The sequence below is a fragment of the Melospiza georgiana genome, chromosome 9 (genome assembly GCF_028018845.1).
Source record: "Melospiza georgiana isolate bMelGeo1 chromosome 9, bMelGeo1.pri, whole genome shotgun sequence".
NCBI classification, from domain to species: domain Eukaryota; kingdom Metazoa; phylum Chordata; class Aves; order Passeriformes; family Passerellidae; genus Melospiza; species Melospiza georgiana.
The window spans coordinates 20,589,998-20,614,800 of NC_080438.1; the positions used below are offsets into that span (position 1 = coordinate 20,589,998).

A 24,803-nucleotide genomic window follows, 5' to 3' on the forward strand; every position below is an offset into this window, starting at 1 on the left:
CATCACTTGGTCACAGGGCTCCCTCCCAGTTAGGCATGACCTTGCACAGGTAGGAATAAACACCTGTGCCTTTTGAATGTCAGGGTAGTGTAGCAGAGACAACTGGGAACCCAGACTGAAGGGTACTTTCATAGCTCTGCCACAGACTTGCAGAATGATACCTCTGTGCAACTTGACAAATTACTCCCTGTATGAGTTTTACAATCAGGAAAATGGGAAAATTAAAGCTGATTTAGCGTCCTGCAGTGCTTTAAGGTCTGTGGATGATATGCTCTATGAAAAGCTAAATAATATTAATGAAACCCAACACTGACTTCAATCTTGGGAAGAAAGATGGGCTTGGGAACTGTCCCTCTATTTAATAAAACATTACATGGGGCCAGTAGGAGGTTGTCATCAAGTTAGAGCATACATACCAAATGTGGTAGATTATATGGCTACTGTAAATTCAAGCAGAGAAGACTTCTTCAGAGACTGCAGACTATCTGGACCATGTGAAATGGTGCATAAACATCAGCTTTAAAATGGAATAGCATGTTCTCTCTTCAAGATATATATGGGGGAACAATAAGCCACATCTAACCTCAATTTCTTGGGCTTCATTGATGTCTGTGTCATAAATATGAGATGTGGCACTGACTGGAAATCCCAAGGTAGTGGGATGCAACATTGCTGGCTGCAGCCCAGATTCCAGGTTCAGACCCAGAAACCCAACAGCAGGAGTGAGGTGCCACAGAGAGGTGGCAAAAAAGAAAGACCAGACCCCCTATCTTAGTGACCCCAGCAAGCTGAACAGCCACCCTGACTGTGCTGTCACACTGCAGGTGTGCTCCTCTGGAGAGAGTGCCCCTGGAGCACCCAGAGACACCCAAATGTGCCTTCCCCAGGCCCTCAGCACACACTGCTACATGTCTGGGGTGAAAGTATTTATACTGCAGTGTCTTCGGGAAACATGAGACATTCTGAAATGAAAACATCAATAAAACCATTTCCACAAGGACAACAGGTCTGGAAAACTGGGCAGACCTTGCTGAAGAAAATGGCCAGGAAAAAAAAAACAATTCAGAAAGATGTTTTCCAGTCAGACTGACCAGGCTTGAGGGATGCCAACCAGCATTTTTGCAGCACTACATTTTTGCTCAGACTTTTCCTTCTGAAGAATGACTTAGGAAATGGAGAAGCAGAGCTTGCTGAGATCCATATGTTGCAGTGAGAAGAGCTGTAACTCTGAGCATTTTCCACAAGACTGGGCAGGGCAATCTGTCCTCAAAGGGCATATTTACAGGAAATCATCAAAGATAAATTTGTGGGTTCCATGTTCCTGATTGGAGCAGATGATTGCTATTGCAGGTCCCCAGGTTTCCTGCTGTTTTCAATACTTTGCACCTTAAACTGTCTTACAACTGACTTAGGTCCTTTTTTTATTTATTTATTAAAAAACACTTCCATCCATTTAACTAGGTGATGCTTTCACGGCCCTTTGAAGTTGTACAGCACTGCAAATTTAGAAACTGTTCTTAATAACCACTTGGACAAATGGATGCAGAAAATTGCATATTGATGGAAGGAGTTTATGTTCTTTGCAGTCAAATATTTCCTCACTCGTTTCATGCAAAATTGCTTGGCCAAACAGATTTTCCCAAGGCTCTCTCAATAATGAATGTAACTTTCTTTTGTTTCTGGCTCTTCTCCGAACCCATCAGGAAAGGGTAAAGCCTAATGACATAGGTCTGTTGCCTCCTGTAACCCTCTGGGACTGTTTTCTCTAATGTGATTGTTTCAAAATCAGCAGTTTTCTGCCAGGAAATAAATAAGCCACTTTCCTTCCAAGTAACACTGAAAAAAATCTAAATGCCACTGAGCCTGCTCACTCATGCAACATTAATTTTTAAAAGAATCAATTTTGTAATCTTTCAATTATGGTTTATTATAATGATAATAATCACTGTGAAATCAAGGGTTTTTTTCCACTGCTAGTGCTGGTGGCTGTCATCAAACCACTTTCAGCAATGCTGAAAACACCTGGACTAATAAACCAGGCATAATTTATTTATACTTTAGTTTTACTTATTTAGAAATGTATTAAGCATCAATTCCCTTAGCAGTTGGTGATGTTACAAAAACTAAAAGCAAATAAATTATAACTATCGACCTAAAAGTCACTGCCAGGCTGGCTATCTTGTACATTTATAATAGAAAAGTGCTTACAAAAAGCAAAGAACATGCACTCTGCTCACTGCCAGCACATGAATAGAGACTCTGTGTGAACACTCCTGTACTGGGAGCCCACAGAAAGGCTGCCCAGCCCCAGATCCCTTTGCTTTTCACTTGGAGATCACCTTGCACTGGGTGCTTGGCACACTTGAGAGCAGCTGTGAAAGCTCCTATATTCACGTATATAAAAATTGCTTTATAACAGCTCAAGCCTTAATCAGTGCTCACATACACAGAGCTACATACCTGTGTGACAGGGAACATGCACTGTTCATACAGCAGGTCAGCATTTAACAGCAGGAGCACAATGGGTTTATATTATGTTCACATTTTACAATAAAAAGTGTACAGAAAAATCACTTGTTTCTGATCAAAATCTGAGCTCCCTGCTGTTTTAATTCCTGTAACCAACAATCATCAATAAATAATCATGCACAGCTTCTATGCCCCACTGTGATATTTTGGTTTTGTTTTAAGAACTGGATGTACTGAGTTGAGATCTGCAGTTCCAGACCTGCAGACTTTCAGGTGCTCTGCACCAGGATTCAAGTGAATGAGGAAGCACAAGGGCAAGGGCAAGGGCACAGAGGGAAAAGCTGCTCTTCATCAGATACCTTGCAGGTCTGTGAGCTGTTTTAAAAGAGATTGAGTTGAAAATGGGAGGTGTGTTCAAAGCAATATGTTTTACAATAAAAGGACAAAAGGCTGAAAGAAGAAAGCTATACGGATGACATAGTTACAAACAATGAGGCAGAAATAAAAGAGGAAAAAATGTCCGAAATATCTGTAAAAATTTCAGAAAAGGAAAAAATATTTCAAGAAAAGAAAGGAACGTGTAATAGAGAAACAAGTATCCCATTGGGAAGAGTGCAACCAGCAGGTTGAGGGAAGTGATCTTCCCTCTCTTCTTAGGCCTGGTGAGGCACATCAGGAGTACTGTCTCCAGTTCTGGGCTCCTCAGGGTAAGAAAGACAAGGAGCTGCTGGAGAAGGTCCAATAGAGGCCACATGGGGGTCTGGAGCATCTCTCTTGTGATGAGAGATGGTGGGAGCTGGGCCTGTTTTGTCTGCACAAGAGCACTCTGAGAAGGGATCTCATTAATAATATAAATACCTCAATGGTGGGCAACTCTTTTTCAGTGGAGCCCAGCAACAGGACAGAGGAAGGAGCGATGGCCATAAACCAAGGCAAGAGAAGTTTCATGTTAACACAGGAATGAGTTCTTTACACTGGAACAGCTGCCCAGGGAAGCCGTGGGGCCTCCATCACTGCCGACATGGCAAACGCATCTGGGAGCGTTTCTGTACAACCTGCTCTGGTGCCCCTGCCTTGGCAAGGGGGTGGGACAGGGTGATCTCCAGATCAGCCCCCCAATGTTAACAATCCTGTAATTTCTGACCAGAAAGAGAAAGTGTAAGAGAAGTATGGAGGAGAGAGTTTGTGAGCAAAACACAGCAACAACATTACAGTTCATTATTTGAGTTAGCTAATCCAAATGGAAGGGTCTGAGATAGGTGTAAGAGAAGGCCTAAAAGTTGAAATGCTTCAGGAATTATTTGGAACCAGGCCTCAAGACCCACAGACAAGATGCACCTTAGTGCCTTAGCTGACCTAGCATTCCAACAGAGCCTCAGACAGTAACCTAAAACACTCTGAACACCTTAAAACCATGCACGCTGTGGCTCATAAACTCAACCCACCACTGAGCTCACTGGAACATAAATTAATTAAATGTCATGCAATTATACCAAAGAGATTTTCTATTGATGTAATTTTGTATAATACCTAGTAAAAGCAATAAAATTATACTTTGCAACTGCTTAATTAATATCTCTTAATTCTGTTCTGGAGTGAAATGGATTAGATTATATAACTCCCACCTCCATGACTTTGGCATTTAAAGGTAGCATTAAAAAAAAAAAGTTTAAAAAATATGCAAAATATTGAAAAGTGGAGCACAATCTTGCTGCATCTTTAAAAATCAGTGCAGTATGATCTGTATATAAAAACGCCAAAATGTCTTAATGCTAATTAGTTCCCTTGCCATTAAGGTAACTTGAAAGCTCTATCTATGCATTCCTGAACTAAACATTCTTCACTCAGAGCTTAGTATCCTAACATACAAAATGAGAGATTTCTCTATCCATGCCAAATCCCAGTTTTGCTATTTGTTCTTGCATGTTCCACCCCTGGATACAATAGAAAAGAAACTTGCTCACCTGCCTGACAATACATTGATTCAGTGTTGTAGACAATACTGAACAGAAATCGCCACAGATAGTAGGTAATTACCTGTTTGACATTTCTCATTCACCCAAAGAAACACAGTATTCTACTGACTGACTTGGTGTCAAGCTTCCTTCATTTTTCTAACACTTCAAACCTGAAGAAATTACATTAATTTTCAAATTTTAGTTCAGGAGAGTCACGTTGCAAATTTGACTCCCTTCGATAATTTAGTTTCAAAAATGTTCTTTGTGAAGACTATGTGCACCATTTGATTAAAAAGACCATGCAACTATTGGTCTTAAAACAGTAACTTGAAGCACATACAGAGTGGACACAGGTTTAGTACAGAGGCATGCCAATCTACAATTCTGTGCAAAATGTTCTCTTTATGGGAAGAGCAAAAGTAATGTAAAATGTAATTAGATAGAATCTTCCCCGTTTTCATTAGCTATTAACTTTATGCAAAGATAAACTAAAGCATAACGAGTCCTTTCATTATCACATAATTGTTCTTTTAATGGTTGCATTACGAGCAATAGAATGCTATACATCCACCTCTCATATTAGTGGGCAATTATTTTGAAACTTCATATTATAATCCACCCACAAAGACCAATCTATTAATGCCACCATTTCAGCGTAATGATGACCATGGTTTTGAAATCAGCATGATAGCCTCAAGGAAAAATGTAAAGTAGTAATGAAGAAAATGTTTATATTACTTGCCAGTCTTAGGCCTGGAATGCAGACCAAAGTTTAAGATAAATATGTGGAGTTTCTCTTGCTTGCGCTACCCTGAAACTGGTCAAATTTATATGACACCAATGGTGATTATGTCAAAAACAAAGGAAAACTACCAAGTGATCCAAAATTAGGAGCTTGGAAGGGAAACTGGCAAAAGCCTTCCCTCAATGTATCATTTTCTGGTACCATCCTAAACCATATCCAGAAACAGTGCCGAAATCCTGTTTCCCACTGATAAATACTGAAGTGGCTGTAGCTACTCCTCCATTCACTGCCTTCCTTCCAACCAAGCAAAGCAGTGTAGCTTGGTAGGAAATGACTGGACAGATCTAAGCACCACATAAAGCTTGAGGATACCCTGGGGATGCCCTCTGTAAAGTTAAATGACTTTTCATATCCAAAAGGCACTCCATGAGCAGGACTCAAAATACCTCTAGCAGTGTGCAGGCTCCGGGATGTCACTGCAGCTGAGAGTCCCTGGCACATTCTGAACAGTGAAGCTGAAACCCAACTCTCCTGAACGCTGTGCATTCTTGGAAGGGGAGGTAAAGGCAATTTCAGACCATGAAATTAGCCCCAAGGAGTTAAGGACCACTGCTTGCTTCTACTGCCAAACACAAAACATATTTCAACAGTGTCATCACTTATAGAAAATCAGAGCAGCACAAACAGAGCAAGCGAAAATCCACAACCACTGAGCTCTGGCAAAGACACAATTCTCCCTTGATAAAAGAAAAAGATACACATGACCAGCACTAGCCACATTTCCTAAAGGGCTAGAAAGGTGTGTAAAGAATGCTGAAATGCATGGGCAGGTAATATTGATAATATATTAAATAATACTTTAAAAAAATGAAACAAAAAAATCTTCTTTTGGAGGAATACTGCTTTGCACATACTCTTTAGATTATTTTCTTTTCCTAATATTTTGATTGATTTTAAAATGACAAGAGACTACTGCTGATTTCATATAGAAGGAAATATGGTAACATTAGCATGTTTGGCAGAAAACAGGTTATAGAGCAGCAGAAATTTGTTCCATACTGCACTTCCAGACATTCCAACTCCAAATTAGGACCATATGAGATTGAAATGCCTTCATGGTAAGCATACAATATTCAAAAAGCCCTGTGGGCATGAATTTCTGCACAGCAATAGCTTCTGCTTTCCCCTGGTGTCCTTTTCTCTCAGAGCAGTCAGGCTGTAAAAAGGGGACAAATACCCTTTGCCTCACAAAGGCATTTTGAGATTTCTGTGATACTTGCAACACTTTTCAGAAATGTTCTCATGGAAAATATTTAGGACATTTTTTGGAAACAGCAGTACTAGCAAATCTAATGAATTTATTCAAGAAAAATTCTGAAACATATGGAGAGCAAACTGAACACAGAGCACATATTTCTGACATTTATCTTTGTTTTTATTGTTAAGATAAAAGCATGCTGTTTGTTTTTTAGAATTTCATCTGCTAACTCTTTTCTTTCTCTTTTTCTACACTAGTGACATCATCTGCAGCAATTTTTAAAGCTTTGCAGAAAGTCCTGTGCTCTGAAAGTTTTAATGAATCATGTAGAGAATGTTATTAGACAGGGAGTTTATGCCTCCTTTCTGTAACCTGTAGGACTAGAGCAGAGAGGATATGCATGCTGGGATGACTTGACTGAAATAAAAAATAATAAAAAAAATAAAAATAACTCTGTAAGTGTAAGGCTGGGGTACCAACAAGAAACTTGTAAAGAACAAATATGAGCAGTTAAAGATCTTTTCTTCTACTGCAATTGCATGTTTACTGAATTCTAATGCACCAGACAGGCTGCTCAGGCTCTGAGATGAGTGGTGTCTCTGGTAACTGTTCCCAACTGTACTGAATGCTCCCACAACCAGGAATTGCTTACAAAATCTTGAAAACAGAACAGCTGAATCTTTGAACATCTATATTAAAAAATTATTTCTCTTCAAACACAAACTAAGCCCCATGCTGGTCAATATCTGAGACTTCACACAAACTGTTTGAAGACATACGATTGAAGATTCATAATAAATCCCCACTCTTACAGTTATGTTTTTCCAGACTGTTGGAAGTTCCAAAACCTGCTGAAGATGTGAATCTCTGAGAAAAATTGTACATGCGGCTCTTGTGCATGTTACTCTTCAAATGCAGAGCTGCCTCATGGTTAAAAGCTCAGAGAAGTTGAGTGTCATGGGAACTGTGTAGGAGTGATTGTTTTCTAAACACAGGTTGTAGCATATCCCAATAGCACATCAGGCTCCCCAGGAAGCACTGTTACGAATCCTGAGTCACCTTCAAAGGTCAGTGCTGTGGATCCATAGATTTGAACAGTTTCACTGTCCTGAAATTGCAACCTAAATTCTTTGTGTGGGATAACAGACACAGAAATTTAAAAATGTAGAACATCTGCTTCGTTTTCATCTGGGTAAAAATACATATTGAAGATGTGCACAAGCAAGCACCTATTTACAATGAGTTCTAAATTAACATAATTAGTCACAGAAATTCCCATTTCCCCTTAGTTTTCCTCCTACCTATGAGGTCTCACATAGGCTTGACTTCTTACGAATTAAATTTTCCATGCAGAATTTGTTTACTAATCTTTCTACATTTTTAGATAAAATACTTGAACATCAGTTCAGGCTGAACTTTTTCTACTTTCAAACAGATTTTCTTTTGCTGTGTTGTTTACTTCTACAAAGCTTTGAGATGACAATCTCTTCTAAATATCATTCTGTGAGACATGTATCAGAGTTCTCATACACCTTTTCTTATAACAGTAGTTTCTAATGAATTTGACTAACTAGTGGGTGCATAGATGTACAAAAACTCTTCTCTATCCAAAGCAAGAAATTATTGTAGAGTTATTCCCTGTCTCCTAAAGTTGCTATCCTCACTTGAGCACAGGCTCTGTAGCACAAACATCCCAGTGCATCTCATGCAGTTTGATTCCAGTATTTTTTTTTACTTAGCACTACAAATTCAGCTCAGAGCTCTTCATGGAGCTTCCATTAGAAACCCCACAGTTACCAGCAACCACAACATATCACACTTAAACAACAGCAACACTACATTTATCTTCTAATCTGTTTAATATCTCTTAGAAAAGAATTGCTGTGTGACAACAAGTAATAAGTACAGACTTCAATGGTAATAACTCTGTTTTTCAAGACAATTACTTCACCTGGCAGCAAGGCTGAATTTTAAAAAAATGATTGATTTTTTTTAAAGCTATAGATTTTTTAAAAATTATTTATATTCCTTCAAAATTATAAGCTCCTTTAGGAACATAAAGACCTATTTTATACACTGTAATCTGAGAAGTGAAAAATGTTGAACTCTGGAAGATTAACAACAAAGGCTTCATTCAAAATCTATGTTTCTGCTAGTTTTTCTCTCCAATACTTTTCTCCTTTGCAACCATAAAATATCCTCACCACCAGCAGCAAAACTGGAAGCCCTGCAAACCAGGATGGCACCAGGATTGCCAGCATGAGTCACTGACTTACATCATCCTTTCCAAAGGTGGATGTTCATGGGATGTGAGAATCACAGTCACAGGATATGCTGAGTTGCAAGGGACCCTCAAGGACTGAATCCAGAATCCCATCCACATGCACAGTTCCTTCTGAGAGGTATCAGCAAATCTCTCATAAGAATAAAAGCTGCAGAGTATTTAAAGCACAGGATGAAAAACGCGTGCACAGGGCTATACCAAACACTGGATAACGATTTAACACACAGTTCATCAGAAGCAGAAAACAGATCCAGTGGCACTTGATGAAGATTTGATAAATTAGAAGACATAGATGGATAAATTCAAAGAACATGTGAAAATGCACAATGATAGAGTAGATCCTGATTATATATTCTTTGTCTTTAATCATTAATTAAAAAGAAACAACTCCATGGCTATAGTCAGCAACCCCTGCAGAATCAATAGGTCTCTCAGCTCACACCAATCTATATGCAGCCACTGCTTTATCACAAAATAATAGCTAATATTGATATTTTTTAATAAAGTTTCACTTTACTGTGTAATTAGTGTAATGTAGTAGGAGCTGTGTTCCTTAACAGAAGTGCTGGTGCTTTGAGCAGCATTTACTGGCATGTTAATAAAGAACGGACTTCTTCTATTGAGTTCCATCTGCCTAATAGAGAAAAGTGTTCATCTTAATTAGGAAAATCTTCATAAAGAATATAAATGCAGTTACTAATGGGCTGCAGGGAATAAATGCAGAACACTCAGGAACAACTGGTGTTGTACCAGGAAATGGAAGAGTGGATATAAACCCCCAAACAGTTGTTAACCATCTGGTGATTGACCACAAATAGCAATAGATGCTGAGGTTTTAAGTGTTTTATAATGAAAAATCTATTTATTTCATTAAGGTTTCATGCTTTAGACCCTTGTTTTTTCAGGTAATAAAGCAGTCTTGACTGACAATGAAACTATTTAAACCCTTTATGAAGTAAGATGGACAAATCCATTAGGATTTTTTGAAGGAATTACTTTATAAAAAGGAAGAATGGAAGTGCCAAGCAATAATTCAAGAGAGATCCACTGTCAAGTACTTGAAAAATGGTGACTATATCAAACACGTATTTTTGGGGTTGCTGAGATGCTCGTGGGCAGTTGAGAACCTTCAGCTGACTTTACTGGTGCAGCAGCAGATATTACATCATCATGATAAAGACTAAAGCAAATTGTGAACTACAATTAATCTTTGTCCTTAAAAATGTTCCAACAGACATTATACATTTCCTCTGTCAATCTGAATCAATTTTTTCATCCTTTTCTTCCTAAAGTTCTGTAATTTAAACACATTGGTATTCCCTAACTCTGCTTAATTTCTATTCAAAATGAAATGAACTTTTACTCATCTTCCAGAATTATTTTTTTTAAATCACATTAATACAAAGTACTGATGGGATGTACTTCCCGAGTGCCAAAATTTAATTCTCTGAGCCAAACTCAGTGTCAATGTTCACAGCTTCCCAAGGAAAAAGTGTTTTCTGCAAATTTTAAGCAACACTAGCTAATCTTTTATATTTCCTCCAAATAACTCTGATAGAGAAACCAATACACTCACGAAAGCAAGCCCAAAAATGAAAATATCATTACCATAATATTTCATTCAAGCCAACAACCAGAAACACAGCATAAAACTCTGATATTCTGGACACTGACAGCTTTACTGCCTCAATTCACAGAGAATATCACCAAACAATAGAACTTGCAGCTACTTGAACCTCAGAGAATGTAATTTCATTTATTCATTTCAATGACATTTTTACTAGACTATAGCTTCATGTGGATTAGTCAGACACATGAAAAACCACACATTAGCTGAGGTGAAGCTGTGATGACTGCAGTTGTCTTAACAGTGTCAATCCAAACTTTAGATGAATGTAATTTGCTAGCTCTAAATGACAGAGATATAATATAGATCTCATATATCACTGAAGTAATAAATAATTAGTGAGCAGAACTGAGTAAAATGGAAGCTTGAACACAACCCCAAATTTTGAATCTTGATGCAGAAGTCAGCAACCAGAATGATATATCTTTTTGCCTTGAATGATAAAACAGCTTTCTCACAACCTAACACATAGCACCATCTGGCATGAACTGAGGAAACTAAGAACTTCTGGAAGAGAAGCACAAAAGCAATTTTGTTTCTTCAGAGTTGTCCAAGATATCGACAGAAGTCTTTCAGAAACAGCAATTTGACTGCAAATGTGGCTCAGTGAACCTGCCTCCTGAAGACACGTGCGTGCAACTAATAAAATGCTGTTGAATTGAACTGATTTGGTATGGGATGAGCAGTGTCTGAGTTAACACAGTTCACATGGAAAGTCCTCTGTCTACCAAACTGGCTGAATTTCCAAACATCCTCTTGTATCTCTTACTGGGAATTTTAGGAGCTCAGGATACATTTCTTCAGCAGAGCCCAGCAGGCTCTTTTCAGTAGTTACTCACAAGAAGAGTGACTACAAACAGCCAGTCAAGGTGATTTTTGAGCAGTACCAGCCCATAGCACTGGCTGTGTGCTGGGGCTGGACACCTCCCCTGTGCAGAGGGACAGAGGCTCTGAGCCCACTGCCAGCCCCAGGGGGACGTGGAGCTGGGCAGTGCTCAGGGGCTGGCCTGAGATGCTTGCAGTGGAAACGCAAATGGAGTTCCCTGCAGTCCAGGAAACATCAGAGTGCTCTGCTATCAGCACAGATTTATTTTAGCATTGCTTGTTGAAAGTGACTTTTAACACAGACTGTTTTCTAAATGATCCTTAAAAGACACTCCTTTCTTTCTCATCACCTTCACCTAAGGCAAGAACATCCAGTAGCATTGATCTATTTGCTGCTAGTTTTCATTAATTTCACCCTCCCTAAGGGTGGTGAAGCTTTGGTGCCAGCTAATTAAAACCTATTTAGGGATGCTCAGTACACTTTATCAGACCAGAATTAGTTTTGCTGCTTTAATGAAGACTACAGCTTTCTCTGTTATTACCAATTAAATGCTATTATATCATATTGCATTATATTTGTATTGCATGGCAGAGATATAGATGGCTTTAGAACCACTTATCTGGATTGAGGTACATACAAAGATGGCACATTTAGTAATTATCTAATATCTCTTTAAATCCTTTCACTTGAGTAAATATATATATAATATACCAGCACATTAGTGAAGTACTGGAAGAAGCTGCCAGCTTTATGCTCCCTCTAGGGAAGTACCAAGCAAAATGCATTAATGAAAAATTGTGAATGTCTGGTAATGAATATTATTTATGTAGAACAATTATTCAAAGTGGATGAGCATTCACCACCTTGAACTCGACTGCTTCACTAACAAATACTCTCAGAAAGAACATATGTTCCCCAGATTCTTAACACTCATGCAAGGTTAATTACCCAGTGTGGACAGCCCATATCAGAGGGCATTTTGTACTACTGTAGAATTAAAAAACGCATTACAAAATAAAAAACACTGTTTGTTCAAAGTTACTCAGAGGCAATTCTTGTTTCTTCCATGCATCAGTGATAAATCATTTGTCAATATCAAAGCTGTGGATTTTGGAGCTGCACCCAGTGAAGTCAGGGATAAAGCTCCCATGTCAGCACTGCAGGACCAGAGCTTTTCTGCAGTAGAAAAGTGACTGCAGCACCTACCTGTTAGCTGCTTCTCACAAAATCTTTTTAAAACTTGAGCACCACAAGGATGAAACTGCTGAAAATTCCCACTAATTACCTAAAAAGATTGTACATCAAAGAGTAGAAACAGAAAACTCATTAAAGGCTCGACAGACTAGAAATCTGCTGCAATCTTACTATGCATTAGTAGCATATACTGTACAGAAAGACAGTATTTTAGGATTAAACTAAAATAGATGTAGTTGCAATTCACTCAGTACATTTTAAAATATGAGTTGAAATTGGTTTCCTTCCAGAATTTTTGCTGGAAACATGTCGAACCAGACCTCTGTTCAATCTAATATTCCAAGCAAGGGTTGATGTTTCTCTGAGGAACTGAAGGAATATTTGGCTGAGGAACCTGAGTCTGTCTCAGCATCATAATAGCCTGGCACAATGTGTGAAAGTATTTTCATCACCCACAAATCTCCTGTGCTCTCCATTTACTGCTTCCACAAATGCCACATATACCTCTAACAGTCTCATGACCCTCCCTAGAAACAGAAGACAGGTCCTGCAAATTGAAGATGTTACAGAAAATGAAACAGTTTCCAAACTGAAGTCCCCAATTACTAGGGAACTGCAAGATGTTTTCTTGAGATACAGAAGGCGTTGGCTGGTGATGCATCAATCATTTTCCTTGTTTCTGCATGACAAAATCACTAAATGATGTTAAAAACATCACTAAGTATTTGATGTGGAAAAGCAGGACTAAAAATGAAAGTTTCAGTAGATAGAAAGATGTTAACTGGCTGCCACTGTGAGAAGTGGTGGGTTTTCCCTTGGTGTCAAAGGGACACACATGCACAAACAACGTGAAGGGTCGTGAGCCAGGCTCATAAAAATGTATTGCTGTTGCAATGTGAAACTTAAGGAAAAAGAACATGGGCCATTTTGACATTAGGTTGCTTAAGAACTCTGTTGTAAGCTCTGAGAGAAGTTCAGTCTGTTTTTTACATGAAAAGAAGCATTTGTATCGTGTTAATTGCGTAACGATAAAAACCTGAGATGTGTTAATTTGTTGAAGAGGAATGGATTAGGCTGGAGAGAAGGATACTTTGACACTGAAAGATGAGATGTCCTTCTTTCATAGGAAAAAGAGGAGATTTTCAAGGTCTAATCTCACAATAAGGATTTTGATAACGTCATGTAAAGTCACTGTGACCTGACTGACTCATAAATACAAACAAATTTGTGTACAGCAATACAATAACATACCCATTATCATATTTGGCTTGATTAATATGTAAACAGGATGACTTGGATTATTAAAGGTCATTTTTCAAGAACGGATCTTGTGTATTTATTAGCCTCTGGTTATCAGTTTGCTCAGTTAAACTAAAGAAGCCATGATAACCTTGACACCTTTATGAGATATATGAGCTCCCTCCAACTCCAGAACCACAGCAGCAATATGTGCACTTGGTGAACAGGGGCAGGCTCCTCCTTATGCTCCAATAGTTTGAAAAATAGGAAAAAATCAACTGTCACCAAGTTCTGACAGTTTAATAACATAGTGAAACAAGTACTTTTGAGATAAGCTTTTCTACTTCAAAAGCTAAGTCAAAATTTCAGACTACGTTAAGTTGTTTGTGAAAACCTGCATCATTAATTTGGTCAGAATGGCAACAGTCCTTTCCAACCTCAAATTCGTGATGCACAAATTCAAAAATTAATATTAAGGCACAGCAGTGATCTGGAAACGCCTTCTTCATTAGCTCAAGTGAGTATGTGTGACAGGCGCGCTTCCATGCCAAAACAGAGATGGCCTGAATTTTTGCAGCTTGGTTACAAATTCTTGAAATTTGTGGTCTTAATTCCACAAAACTAGTTTCTTCTTTGAACATGCTAGCCCAAACAGTCCTCACACCTTCACCTCTTACAGCCTCACTTGAGTAGCATAAATACACATTATCAAGCATAGAAAATAGAATTTCAGCATAATACTGGTAAAAACCTAAATCTATTCCAGTATGTCTGATAACCTGTTTTCACCAAGAAACAGAAATAATGCATAACCCTGAGGTCTGTGTTTGAAGAAAAGCTACAGTGAATCTCAAGAGAGAAAAAAATGCAATATCCAGAATTATTCTGAGGTTGTGCATTTGGAAATGTTGTTTGTGTAGGATTATCCTCTTCAAATAAAATGTCAATTTAATCAATAGTAAATTGAGCTGAAAACAACACACAGCTTTGAAAACATTTCAGGAAGACATCCAATATTTTTGGGACTCAAGCCAACAGCAATGGAATGAACAGAAGGTAGCGTAGGTGGGGTAAATGGGGCCTAGCTGCTGCCTCATCAAGTGCTTATAACAGTCAAACCCATATAACAATCTATTAAAAACATATCTGGGGACTCATTTAGTAGCTGACATCCCACATGGACTTTCCTCACGTATCTTTTGTCAAACATTTTAATTGTTCCTCACGTTTCAGACTCACCGGTCCTTTCCCGTCTCCCTCTTGAACACCGCATCGCAGTAACTCATGCGCTTCTCTGTGGTCACGTAGATTTTGGCAGTTGGGTAGCTGTCAACAGTTTTCCTCAGCATGTTGTACACAATGCCATTTCCATCCCTCCTCATGTTCCGAAAAGGACCCCAGATCACGTAAACGGTGCTGTTGGTTTCTTTGAAAAAGTACTCGGGATTCTTGAGCAGGAGAGGCACACTTGTGTGAGAGACCACTCTTACGGTGGTCCTCTTCCCAACATCTTCCTCGTAGCCCTTTGTGGGAGCGTTGTTCATCCTCCAGATGCAGGAGGACTTGTCTATCTCAGTGCCCACCCTCTGGCCAGCCATCTGTCCTGAGTTTGAAACAATGGCACAGAGGTCACAGTCAAGTTGTAGAGGCTGGAAGACAGGAAACAATAATTTATATTGCAAGTTTTTCTCTGTAAAACATGAAGACTGAAAATTCAGTTAAAAGAAAAACAGGTACAGTACAACAAATGGATAATAATGCTTCTCTTTAAAAAACTAAAACCACAATCCTCACATGGCAGAGCTGCTTAAAAACCCTACCAGTACAAATGCAAACCTTTTAAATGAAATAGAAAAGTTCCAATCCTTGCCTTTGTTACCACCTTGCAAAGTCAACTATACAGATAATAATTCCTTTTTCCCCTCTAAATGTTACTCTTTTCACTAAAAAAAACAAGGAAATAAAGAAACAGTAGAAAGCAATATTTAGATCAATGGCTTCTCTTTTAACAAGGTGTTGACAGCAATAGGAAAAAACCTACTGAAAAAGTAATGCTGGAAGTTTAACTGTACATTAACTGGGTTTGTGTCTGAATGAACAGTTCCCAAATTTGTGAAAGAAGTCAAATGCAAAATGTATCCCTAAAAAGCAATGGAATAGTATGAAAATCCTGCAGCTGGAAAGGAGATGCGGACAGAGAAGATGTTGTTCTCTCCAGAGAGTTGTTATGATCCATCGAAAATGCGAGGCAGAGGAACTGGTGACACCTGAACTAGGAACTTAATCCTGAGAAAACTATAATCAAAGACAGTATTTTGTTACCATGTTCTAGGGTGCTATTACTCCAGTATGAATCGAAAATAGAAAAAGATAATCTAACAAAGATATAAGGACCTATCTGATGCTCCATTTGTCAGAGTATAAAAAGTAAATCTCTTTTCATTGTTTTGTACCTACAGACTAAAAGGAAATGCCCTCTATTTAAATAGGATTGTATAAAGAGTTCAGTTAGAAATTGAAATCAAATGAAAACTAGACCCATCAGAAAAAAACCTTACAGGAGATCATCTAGGTCAGAGATAACCTACAATATTTTGTGTGGTCACAGACTTGATCCTCTGTCATGCTCACAATTGGGAGGCAGTGACCTCCGTTTAGTATTTTTTAGGAAAAATTCTCTTCACGTTCATTGAACATTTACTCTGACAGGATGCTATGCACTTTTCTGATCAGTCTTGTGGTTATTTCTCTTCAAAATCAAACCTCATTTAACTGATGTGGATGAATAGTCTGCCTACATTTGACCACTATAACCCTAGGGTGCAATTGCTGACAATAAAATGAATTCTTTGATAAGGGGGAATAATGCAAGGACAAGAAACAAATATCTTAAGAAAGTCAAACTGTAAGAGCTAATCTTTGGGTGACAAATATTGTACTGAATTAAGGTGCATCCTGCACGACTTGTGCAGTAAACCTTACAATTTCAAGGCTTTGATTTCTCTGTTTTGATTGATTTGATTTTGTTACGTGGCTGGTTCAGGAAAACATTCTTTCCTAAATCAGTAGCTAAAGATTCCTGATTGAATGCAAAAGTGTTGTCAATGCTTCCTTTACAGAAAACCATACGTTTTTTATAGCTGGTATAGTTTTAGAGAGCTGTCCTGCATGGCTCTATGACAGCAGCAATGAAATCCCAGGAGATGCAGCTGAATGCAGCAGCCTTTCTGTTTACTGCTTACTTACAGAAATTCTCTCTAAGATACATTATGGGGACATGGCTGGGTGACCTAAACAAATCCACGAGCATAACTCATATTCTAGCATGAAGTGAATAGTTACAGACCCAGTAGATTAATTTATAGCTTTCAGGCTGAACTTTCAAGCTAACAAATGCTGAATATGAAACTGCTAGATAGGAAAAGCCAATTTGGTCAACAATCTGGTTCCATTTAAATTTGTCTCATCCTTAGAGCTGCTTTTTCACTAAATTCTTCCTTCTCCATTTAAATGGAGCTGCTCTCTTAAATTTAGAATTGTTTGAATTTCCTCACCTTAGTTAGAAATGCACTGCACATTTTCTATTCACTGAGTGCAACTGTTCTGCTTGAATAAGCTGAGTACACTCACTCCTGCAACTGTGTCCCCTGGTTTTCTAGCTCTTTTGTTGTGATTCATTTATCTTGTTCCAATTTATAAAGTGCTTTCATAATACTGCATGCCTACACTAGGTCAACATATAATCTGCCTTCTTGAACAGAGTCAGAGGCTAACCCCCTCCCAGCTCTATCTCACAATAAATATTTTTCACAATGCTGAGATTTTACATGTCCCACTATGCACATTTCTCAACAGAGATCCAGGACAGAGTTGGAATGGAAGACTGACACCCATGACAGATATTCCAGTGAATCCAGAATCACCCACTGCCATCATCACCTTTTTGCATCATATCTCCCTCAACATATGAGAAAACACATCAATATTCACTCACTGAGCCCCATATGGAGACAGGCCACCAGTTTGTGGTGTTGGTTTGCAAGTGTCACAGATGAGAAGGGTGGTTTCAGTGACACACATGAATCCACATACAATATAAATGGGTCTGCCAGGTAGTCCTGGCTGCCCTCTCCTCTGCAGAGATGGTCCAGCAGCAGTGGGACTGAAACAGACTGGCAGGACCACACTGAAACTTGTGCTGTTACTGATTTTCCTCTGTGGACCCAGAAAATCAGGCCAAGGTTCACCTCTCACAACATCATCATTCACTTGCATCATAGGTACATGAGTTAAAGGCAAAAACATTAAGAACCATTCAGCTTTTCTTCTCTTGTCATGTACTTACTTATCCCATCTCTAAACACCAAGGGGGCTGAGCTATTATTGCTGCTAGAAAACTGCTAATTTTTTTGCTGACCAGAAGGATGTAGAAGACCTCAGCAGAGCAGCTGGGTATGGTTCTGACAAATAGTCCCATCTTTTTCCTGAATGATACATTGTAACTGTTGAGGAACACTTACATTTTAATCAGTAAAGAAAATGAAATGTCTGACCTTTCCATTTCCTGTGCAAGCTTACAGACAATAGAAAAGATAATTAAAAGTGTGAATTAGAACTTGCAAAACAGTGCCATTTCCCTAGCAAAGAGAAATAGCTGTGTAATAAAGGTCACTTATCAAACAGTTCTAGTTATTAAATCTTTGCATTTAGCACTGAAGTGGCTTCACAGAATCAAAGGTCAAATCATTAAATAACAAAATCAGCCAGAATTAGAAAAGGTCACAAGCAAATCCAACTAAAGTAGGTCACAAAACATGATTCTCTTCCACACAGGATTTCATTATTTGGAAAATTGCTTACTGTCCAAATTTGACAACTCCCCCAGCATTTCCAGTCTCCACCAGGAGACTGAAATTCCAGCTACAGAACCATTTGTATGGGTGGATTTCCCAGTGGCACAGATCTTGGATCACCAAGTTCCCCAGCCACAGCCCTGTACATCTGCTGAGGTCCCTGTGGGGATGATCTCAGGCCAGGTCTCTGAAACACAGGATAAGGTCTGGACAAACAGACACACGCCAAGCTCTGGTCTCAGCTGAGACTGCCAGATTCGCTCCCCAGCTGGACCAAACCCAGCTCAGGACCTCTGCAGATGGAATCTCCACTAATGAAAAGCTGAATTTCTCTTGTGGCTCCTTAGCACTGTGGACTGGCGGTGTGCTCTCTCCAGACACCAACTGTTCCACTCTGAATCCCACAACTAATCACACAGATAGTTAGGAAACTCACACTAAACTTTCTCAATTGTTACTTTAACAATATGATTGTAATTTTGTAAATTGGACGCAATGCCCATTCACTACATAATGAGGCAATTATTAGCAGCTTGCCACATATTAATTTGCTCCTTTAATGTTGAAACAAATGAGATCTTTTCTTATAATCATCCTATTTGAGTGAATTCTAACAAAGCCGATTGAACAAAGCTCCAGAGAGACTTTCTTTATTTCAATGCCATTTATTCTTCTACTCTTCTTGGATGTCTTTAGAGTTTCAGAGGATACAACATTTATAATGATGCCAATAGGGAATAGATTTTGCCTTTATTCTTTTCGATGTTCTTTTGAGGTCTTTGAAATGAAAGGTACAAGAGAGGCATTAACCGTCTGGCATTTTTATTGCTTTCCTCTACTCTGCAAGCAAAAAATGTATTTTAATTTTTTCTGTGTTTCAGTGATTAAACAAGCTGGTTTTATCTACACTTACTCAATTTCTTCAGACCTCTGATTGGGAGAAAAGACTTGCCAAGCTTCTCTAGGAAAAAATTCAGCACATTAGAAGAAAAGAAAGACAGTATTTGTGCGTTCACCCAGCAAGAACTACCAAAGTAGTTCAGCACTGTATCTAACTTACATTATATTACTAACATCAAGAAAAAAATGATAAAAATTATAAAAATGACTGATTACCCTGAGATTGTGTTTGTTCCCTCTTCCGCCCTATGGCAGTATTGTGGGGTTTTTTAACTTCAGCAGTTGATTTTGGTCCTATCCCTCAGCATCATATCCCAGCAGACATCTCTGTCTTCATAAAATTTAATGTTAAGATTTCATAAAGATTTTACCATTTTGACATTATTTTGAAATAACCCCAACGTCAACATGCATCCATTTTCAAATAAATAGAACATGATCTGCTCCTTCATAAGACTGTTCCTGAGACTCAAGTGCCTGGGATATTTTATTTAGATGAATGTCACTGATACATACATGAGTTCTAGCAGAAAGTTTTTATTTAAATTGAAGGAATTGGAAGGGAGTGCACAGGAGGTACATAATGGGACTAATCTTACAGCAGGAGACTGAATAAATAACCGTATTTAAAAGTCTTTCTATACACACTGACCCAGTTGTTAGAGAACTGTTTGATTTGCAGCTCTGGTTACAGCTCCTTAAAGGGGCTGTACCAGCCCTTTACCTGAACAAGTATCTTGTGGATTCCTCATGTCAGTGGTAAAAAGATAGAAAAACAAAGGAAGCTCGGATTTTGAGCAGAAGTTGAAATCTGTGGGCCAAAATCACCCACCCCATCTAAACTTTCAACCAGCAAGTCTATTTTTGAAACATTTTAGTTTTCTTTCTCATGGAAAGGAAAAAAAAAACCCAAAGCAGAAACTCAAACCTTCCAAACATGAATCACAGTGCAAAGTGATGCAGTGTCATCTTTCTCACTTTTGAGACGGCTCCAGACAGCTCCATGCCAGCTCCTACCTCTTTCAAGACACAGCACAGCAAATGCTCACCAGAATGTTGTTGATTTTGCTGCTCCTACTGGGAACAATACAGGCAGCTTTGAAACAAAGCAAGAATTAAGTACATCTCACGATACCAAGAGCAGAAAACTAAATGCCTCAAATATAGGTGAGAAAACTCTGAGTAGAAAGAAACAATCAAGTATGTAACCTATAAAGAATAAAACCAGGTCTTGATACATATTTGAGGTAATTTCCACTACTTTATTATAAAGCAAAAATTGAGAAGTCAAAGATCATACCTCTCATGATAATCTGATAAAACAACATTTTCTAAAATTGAATAAAAGTCATGTCCAGCTTGATCAAAATATCTTAACTTTCTATTTTTAAAAAATTGTATTTAATAGTTTTCTAAAATAGAGTTAAAATGCTCCCCCAATTGAACATTTTTCTTTACTTTGAAAAGGTGAAAGAATGGGAGTTCATACTAACAAAACAGTCCCTTTCACTTTTTTCATTTTTCTTGATTTCCAGCTGAAACTTTATGGAAACTGACACCTTTTAAATAAGTCTACACTAGTATTTTCTTCTGGAATAATAAACTATTGGAACACTCTTGATAGCTCTATCGGTAAAAAAGGCTTAAAAATACAAAGGCGGCAGAGAGTAAATAAGATCAAGAGAAACTGTTCTGCCTCTGCATGGAGGGTTAATGAGGGAAGGAAGCTGCCAGATTCAGGGCTTCAAGTACAACAGAAAGAGCCGGGAGAGGCAGAGCTCAGAGGACTGATGGTCAACAGCTCTGAAGGACTTAGGACACTGAGAGAGAGGCAGGTGAAGAAAGTTTTGCCCTAAGGCATTTCCTGAAGGATGTGAAGACCTGTCCTGCATGTGCACTCTGAGTCAGTCTGCAGAAGACCCATTTTGGTTTGTGTCTCACGCTCCTGGCAAATTGCCCTGTCCCTAGGCAGGATGGCAGAAGGGACGTGCTCCTATTTACATGAATGTCACAGAAGAGGGAGGAAATACATGGAAAGAACACACAGAAGAGAAGAGAGAACAGAAAACATTTCAGACACCTGTAAAAGGGCAAAATGTAGTTTAGTGTTAAAAGGGAAACATGTAAGGGGAAGAAGGATTTGAGAAAAAAAACTGATATATATAGCTGAGAAGATAAACCCTGATGTTCGGGGATGCAATCCAGCAAAGAAGAACCAGAACTCCTGAAGTTACAAACTAACTGTTGTGAAGAAAACTTAATCAGACATGTCAATCAAATAATTTAGGAATGAAGAGACAGAGAGAAAAGCTTTTGTCCTTTACACTGCAACTGCTCAAGTAGAAAACGGATGAAAATGGATATGTTCAGTCTAGTATATAGTACTATAGTTTGTAGGTAACCAGAAACCCTGACATCCCCAGGCATGCAGATGTCTGCATCTTCAGATCCCCACAATGAACATCTCTGAACTGGAAGAAAAGCAGATATCTCTGGCATAGATATTGAAAAAATCAGCATAAAGAGACAAGTACACCCAAGAACACGCGTGGAAATGCTCCTGTCAAACACTGTTGAGGACTGAATTGTTATGGAAAGGAGGCAAACTCCATCATGCACACCCTACGCAGACAAGTTCAGGAAGCAGGCACTAAAACAGCATTCACTCTGAAAAACAGCCTATGAAAAAATTAGTTTCACAGCTGAAAAAAATGGAAAACCAAACAAACAACATCAGTTCCAGAGTATTCCTGACTTCATCCCAGAGCTTTAGCTGATGACCATAAATAACCAGAATGTTTGTGACACTTCATCCATCACCCATTTACAAACACGCAGGCTTTAAAATATCATGACTTTGTAATAGTTCAAAAGCTGGGAATTCTTCCAACCAAATACTGCTTGCAGAATGCTGAACCCAGTAGGTAATTTATCTTAACATCCACCACATTGTTCTCCTGCCCTCAGTACTACGTGATGACTCCTGAATTTTGTGCTCAACAGTTACTGGAAAAACACCATGTAAACCAGACACTGTCCATCAAACAGCATAAAGAACTCAGAGTACAACACAAGGTGATCCTAACAATGGCACTCCTTTTGTCACTCTGCTGCAGAACTGTATTTGCAACATTACATTTGCTACCAGCAAAACATGTCACTTGATTCAGCAGGTTATTGGTATCACAATATTTAACTCTAATTTATCTTCTGCAATTCTCTGCATCACATTTCTTTTCTGCTTTTTACATTTAGTAATAAGGAAGATAACAGTTGTTTCTTCTCTATACAGAAATATTTGCTCAGCAAACAATACAAACCACCAGGAGGCAAAATGTCACAACTCAAGGAGACATAAAAGGGAGGAATGTCCTGTTAGCACATGGGCTGAATAGCCAATGAATCTCAGTACAAAAGGACAAAAACAATTTTTCACACCCAATAACATGTGTAGCAGAGGTAACATGTAACACATAATCCTTCCTTACAGTGTGGACTCTAGAAAGACATCCCTGACAGCAACCAAGGCCAAAAGAACTCTCTCCACAAAAACTGTTTTTCCTTTGCAAGTAATAGTAAAGTATCTCTGCAAAAAAATTAATGGGAATTCCTACAGTGAAGATGCCTACTGGAAGACTATGTCTAAGGAATTCTCTGTCACATATGGAAAACATGAGTTGCTCTAACCGCTGACTTTAATTTGTATTTATTATAAATACCCGCAGATGGCGGTAAAGTATATAATGTATACAGCAGATTTGTTCCAAGTTTGCTTTCTCTAATAACCTCCCATTATCAGCACTCACCATTAATCATGGACCATTATCTAGGAACTTAGTTGGCTGAATCACAGATGCAGTAATGCCTGTAAGGCCTCTAATCTAAATACATTTGAAAAAATTAGACTCACAAATAAACTAGGGGACTTCTAATATGAAGTTTACATCTTATTTCAAGTTAATTTATTTGGGATTTGATATGGGGAAACAACATCAAGGTAGGCAGCAAAAACCGTCAGAAAAACTTCCTTGTATTAACCCCCTCTCCTTCTTTACCATGAAAACCCACCTAACAGGCTGGAAGTCTAACCTCTAATTTATTTTGGTTCCATGCTGTCTAGACCTATTATTTAATTTTGTCTCTCTTGGTGGTCTATCTGACAAATTATTTGTATGCATGGACGGAAAGTGATAAGCTAAAATGCTAATTATCAATTTCTTCTGAAATTAAAAGAATTAGAATATCCATGCCAGGAATAAGAATAAGGTTTATTACAATAGCTTTAAAACCAGTTGCATTTTTTCATTTGACAAAATAAGCTTTAAGAAGCTTTCTAAGTCCAGTGTTTTTAATTGCAGGATGCCTTATCTAAAAGAGACTACACAGTTACTTTTGGCCACATTTATTTGCTTTCACTAGTACATTGGCAATATTTGCAGTAATACCCTATGACTATCAACTGTAAAAATGTTTAAAATTTTCTCTAAAAAAGTAATTTCAGATTAAAATTTCACTTAGAAAGTCTTAGTCCAAAAATTTAATTGTTTGAAATATCTTCTATTTTAAAATCATAAAATCATTTCAGTTTCAGAAAGATACAGGATTAAACCATCATTTTATCAGACACCTGAAATTTCAAACGCTATAGCAACGGGCACTAGGACAAAAATTTAAAATATCAGAAAGTTTATTTTAAAGGATTAGAAAGTTCTGCTTAAATTATTAGGCAGATGTGTTTTACATTTTCTTAAGTCATTAAAGAAAGCTATTGAAGCATAGCTGCATATTTTAAACCTTTTAAGTTTAAGGTCTGTTTCAAAAGAAAAAAAAAAATCACTGTACATATACTCTCTTCTGATTGCATTTGCATCATTGCCTTGGTGCATATGTCCATTAAACACCTTTTAATCAGTGCAGATTTCATGCAGACAACAGTTTGAACCATGGACTAACAACATCTGCAGTAACTCAGTACGCAGAAACTCAAGTGGAAGCCACTGGGGTTAAGTGACTTATTTACATTATTTACAATGGAAAGATCTTTGTGTCTGTTCTCCTTACTCATGGAGCTCGACAGGACAGCTCCTGCTCCTGCCACATCCCAAACAGCCCAATTTACCCCTCAAGTAAAAGTCTTTACTGGATAAAAGCCCCTGATCTCAGTGGTCTCTGCCAAACCTTACTGAAGTCAAGGGCCTTGCGCAGGTCTGTGCATCCTCAGCACAGAGCTCAGAACCAAACTGAGCCTGAGGTGCTGAGTAACACATACACACAAATGAGCTGGTAAGTTATGAGGTGAAACATGCTAGAAGCAATTGCAAAACAAAATCTTATTAAAAAATGAAAACAATAAACCCTATCAATCTTTTCTCCACTACAAAGTCTGGCCTGACAGTGACATAGTTCCAAGATGTAAATGACACTACTTCCAAAATGGGTATTTATAATCA

The 24,803-nt window shown here is 38.3% G+C and overlaps 1 protein-coding gene across 1 annotated transcript in view; it reads right to left on the bottom strand.

The window, feature by feature from the left end:
- ST6GALNAC3 (ST6 N-acetylgalactosaminide alpha-2,6-sialyltransferase 3) overlaps positions 1 to 24,803 on the bottom strand; it is a 214,203-nt gene that overhangs the window by 60,640 nt on the left and 128,760 nt on the right. The window contains exon 3 of the mRNA XM_058030106.1: positions 14,840 to 15,249. Coding sequence (XP_057886089.1) covers positions 14,840 to 15,249 — 410 coding nt within the window. The remainder of the gene's footprint in view (positions 1 to 14,839; positions 15,250 to 24,803) is intronic.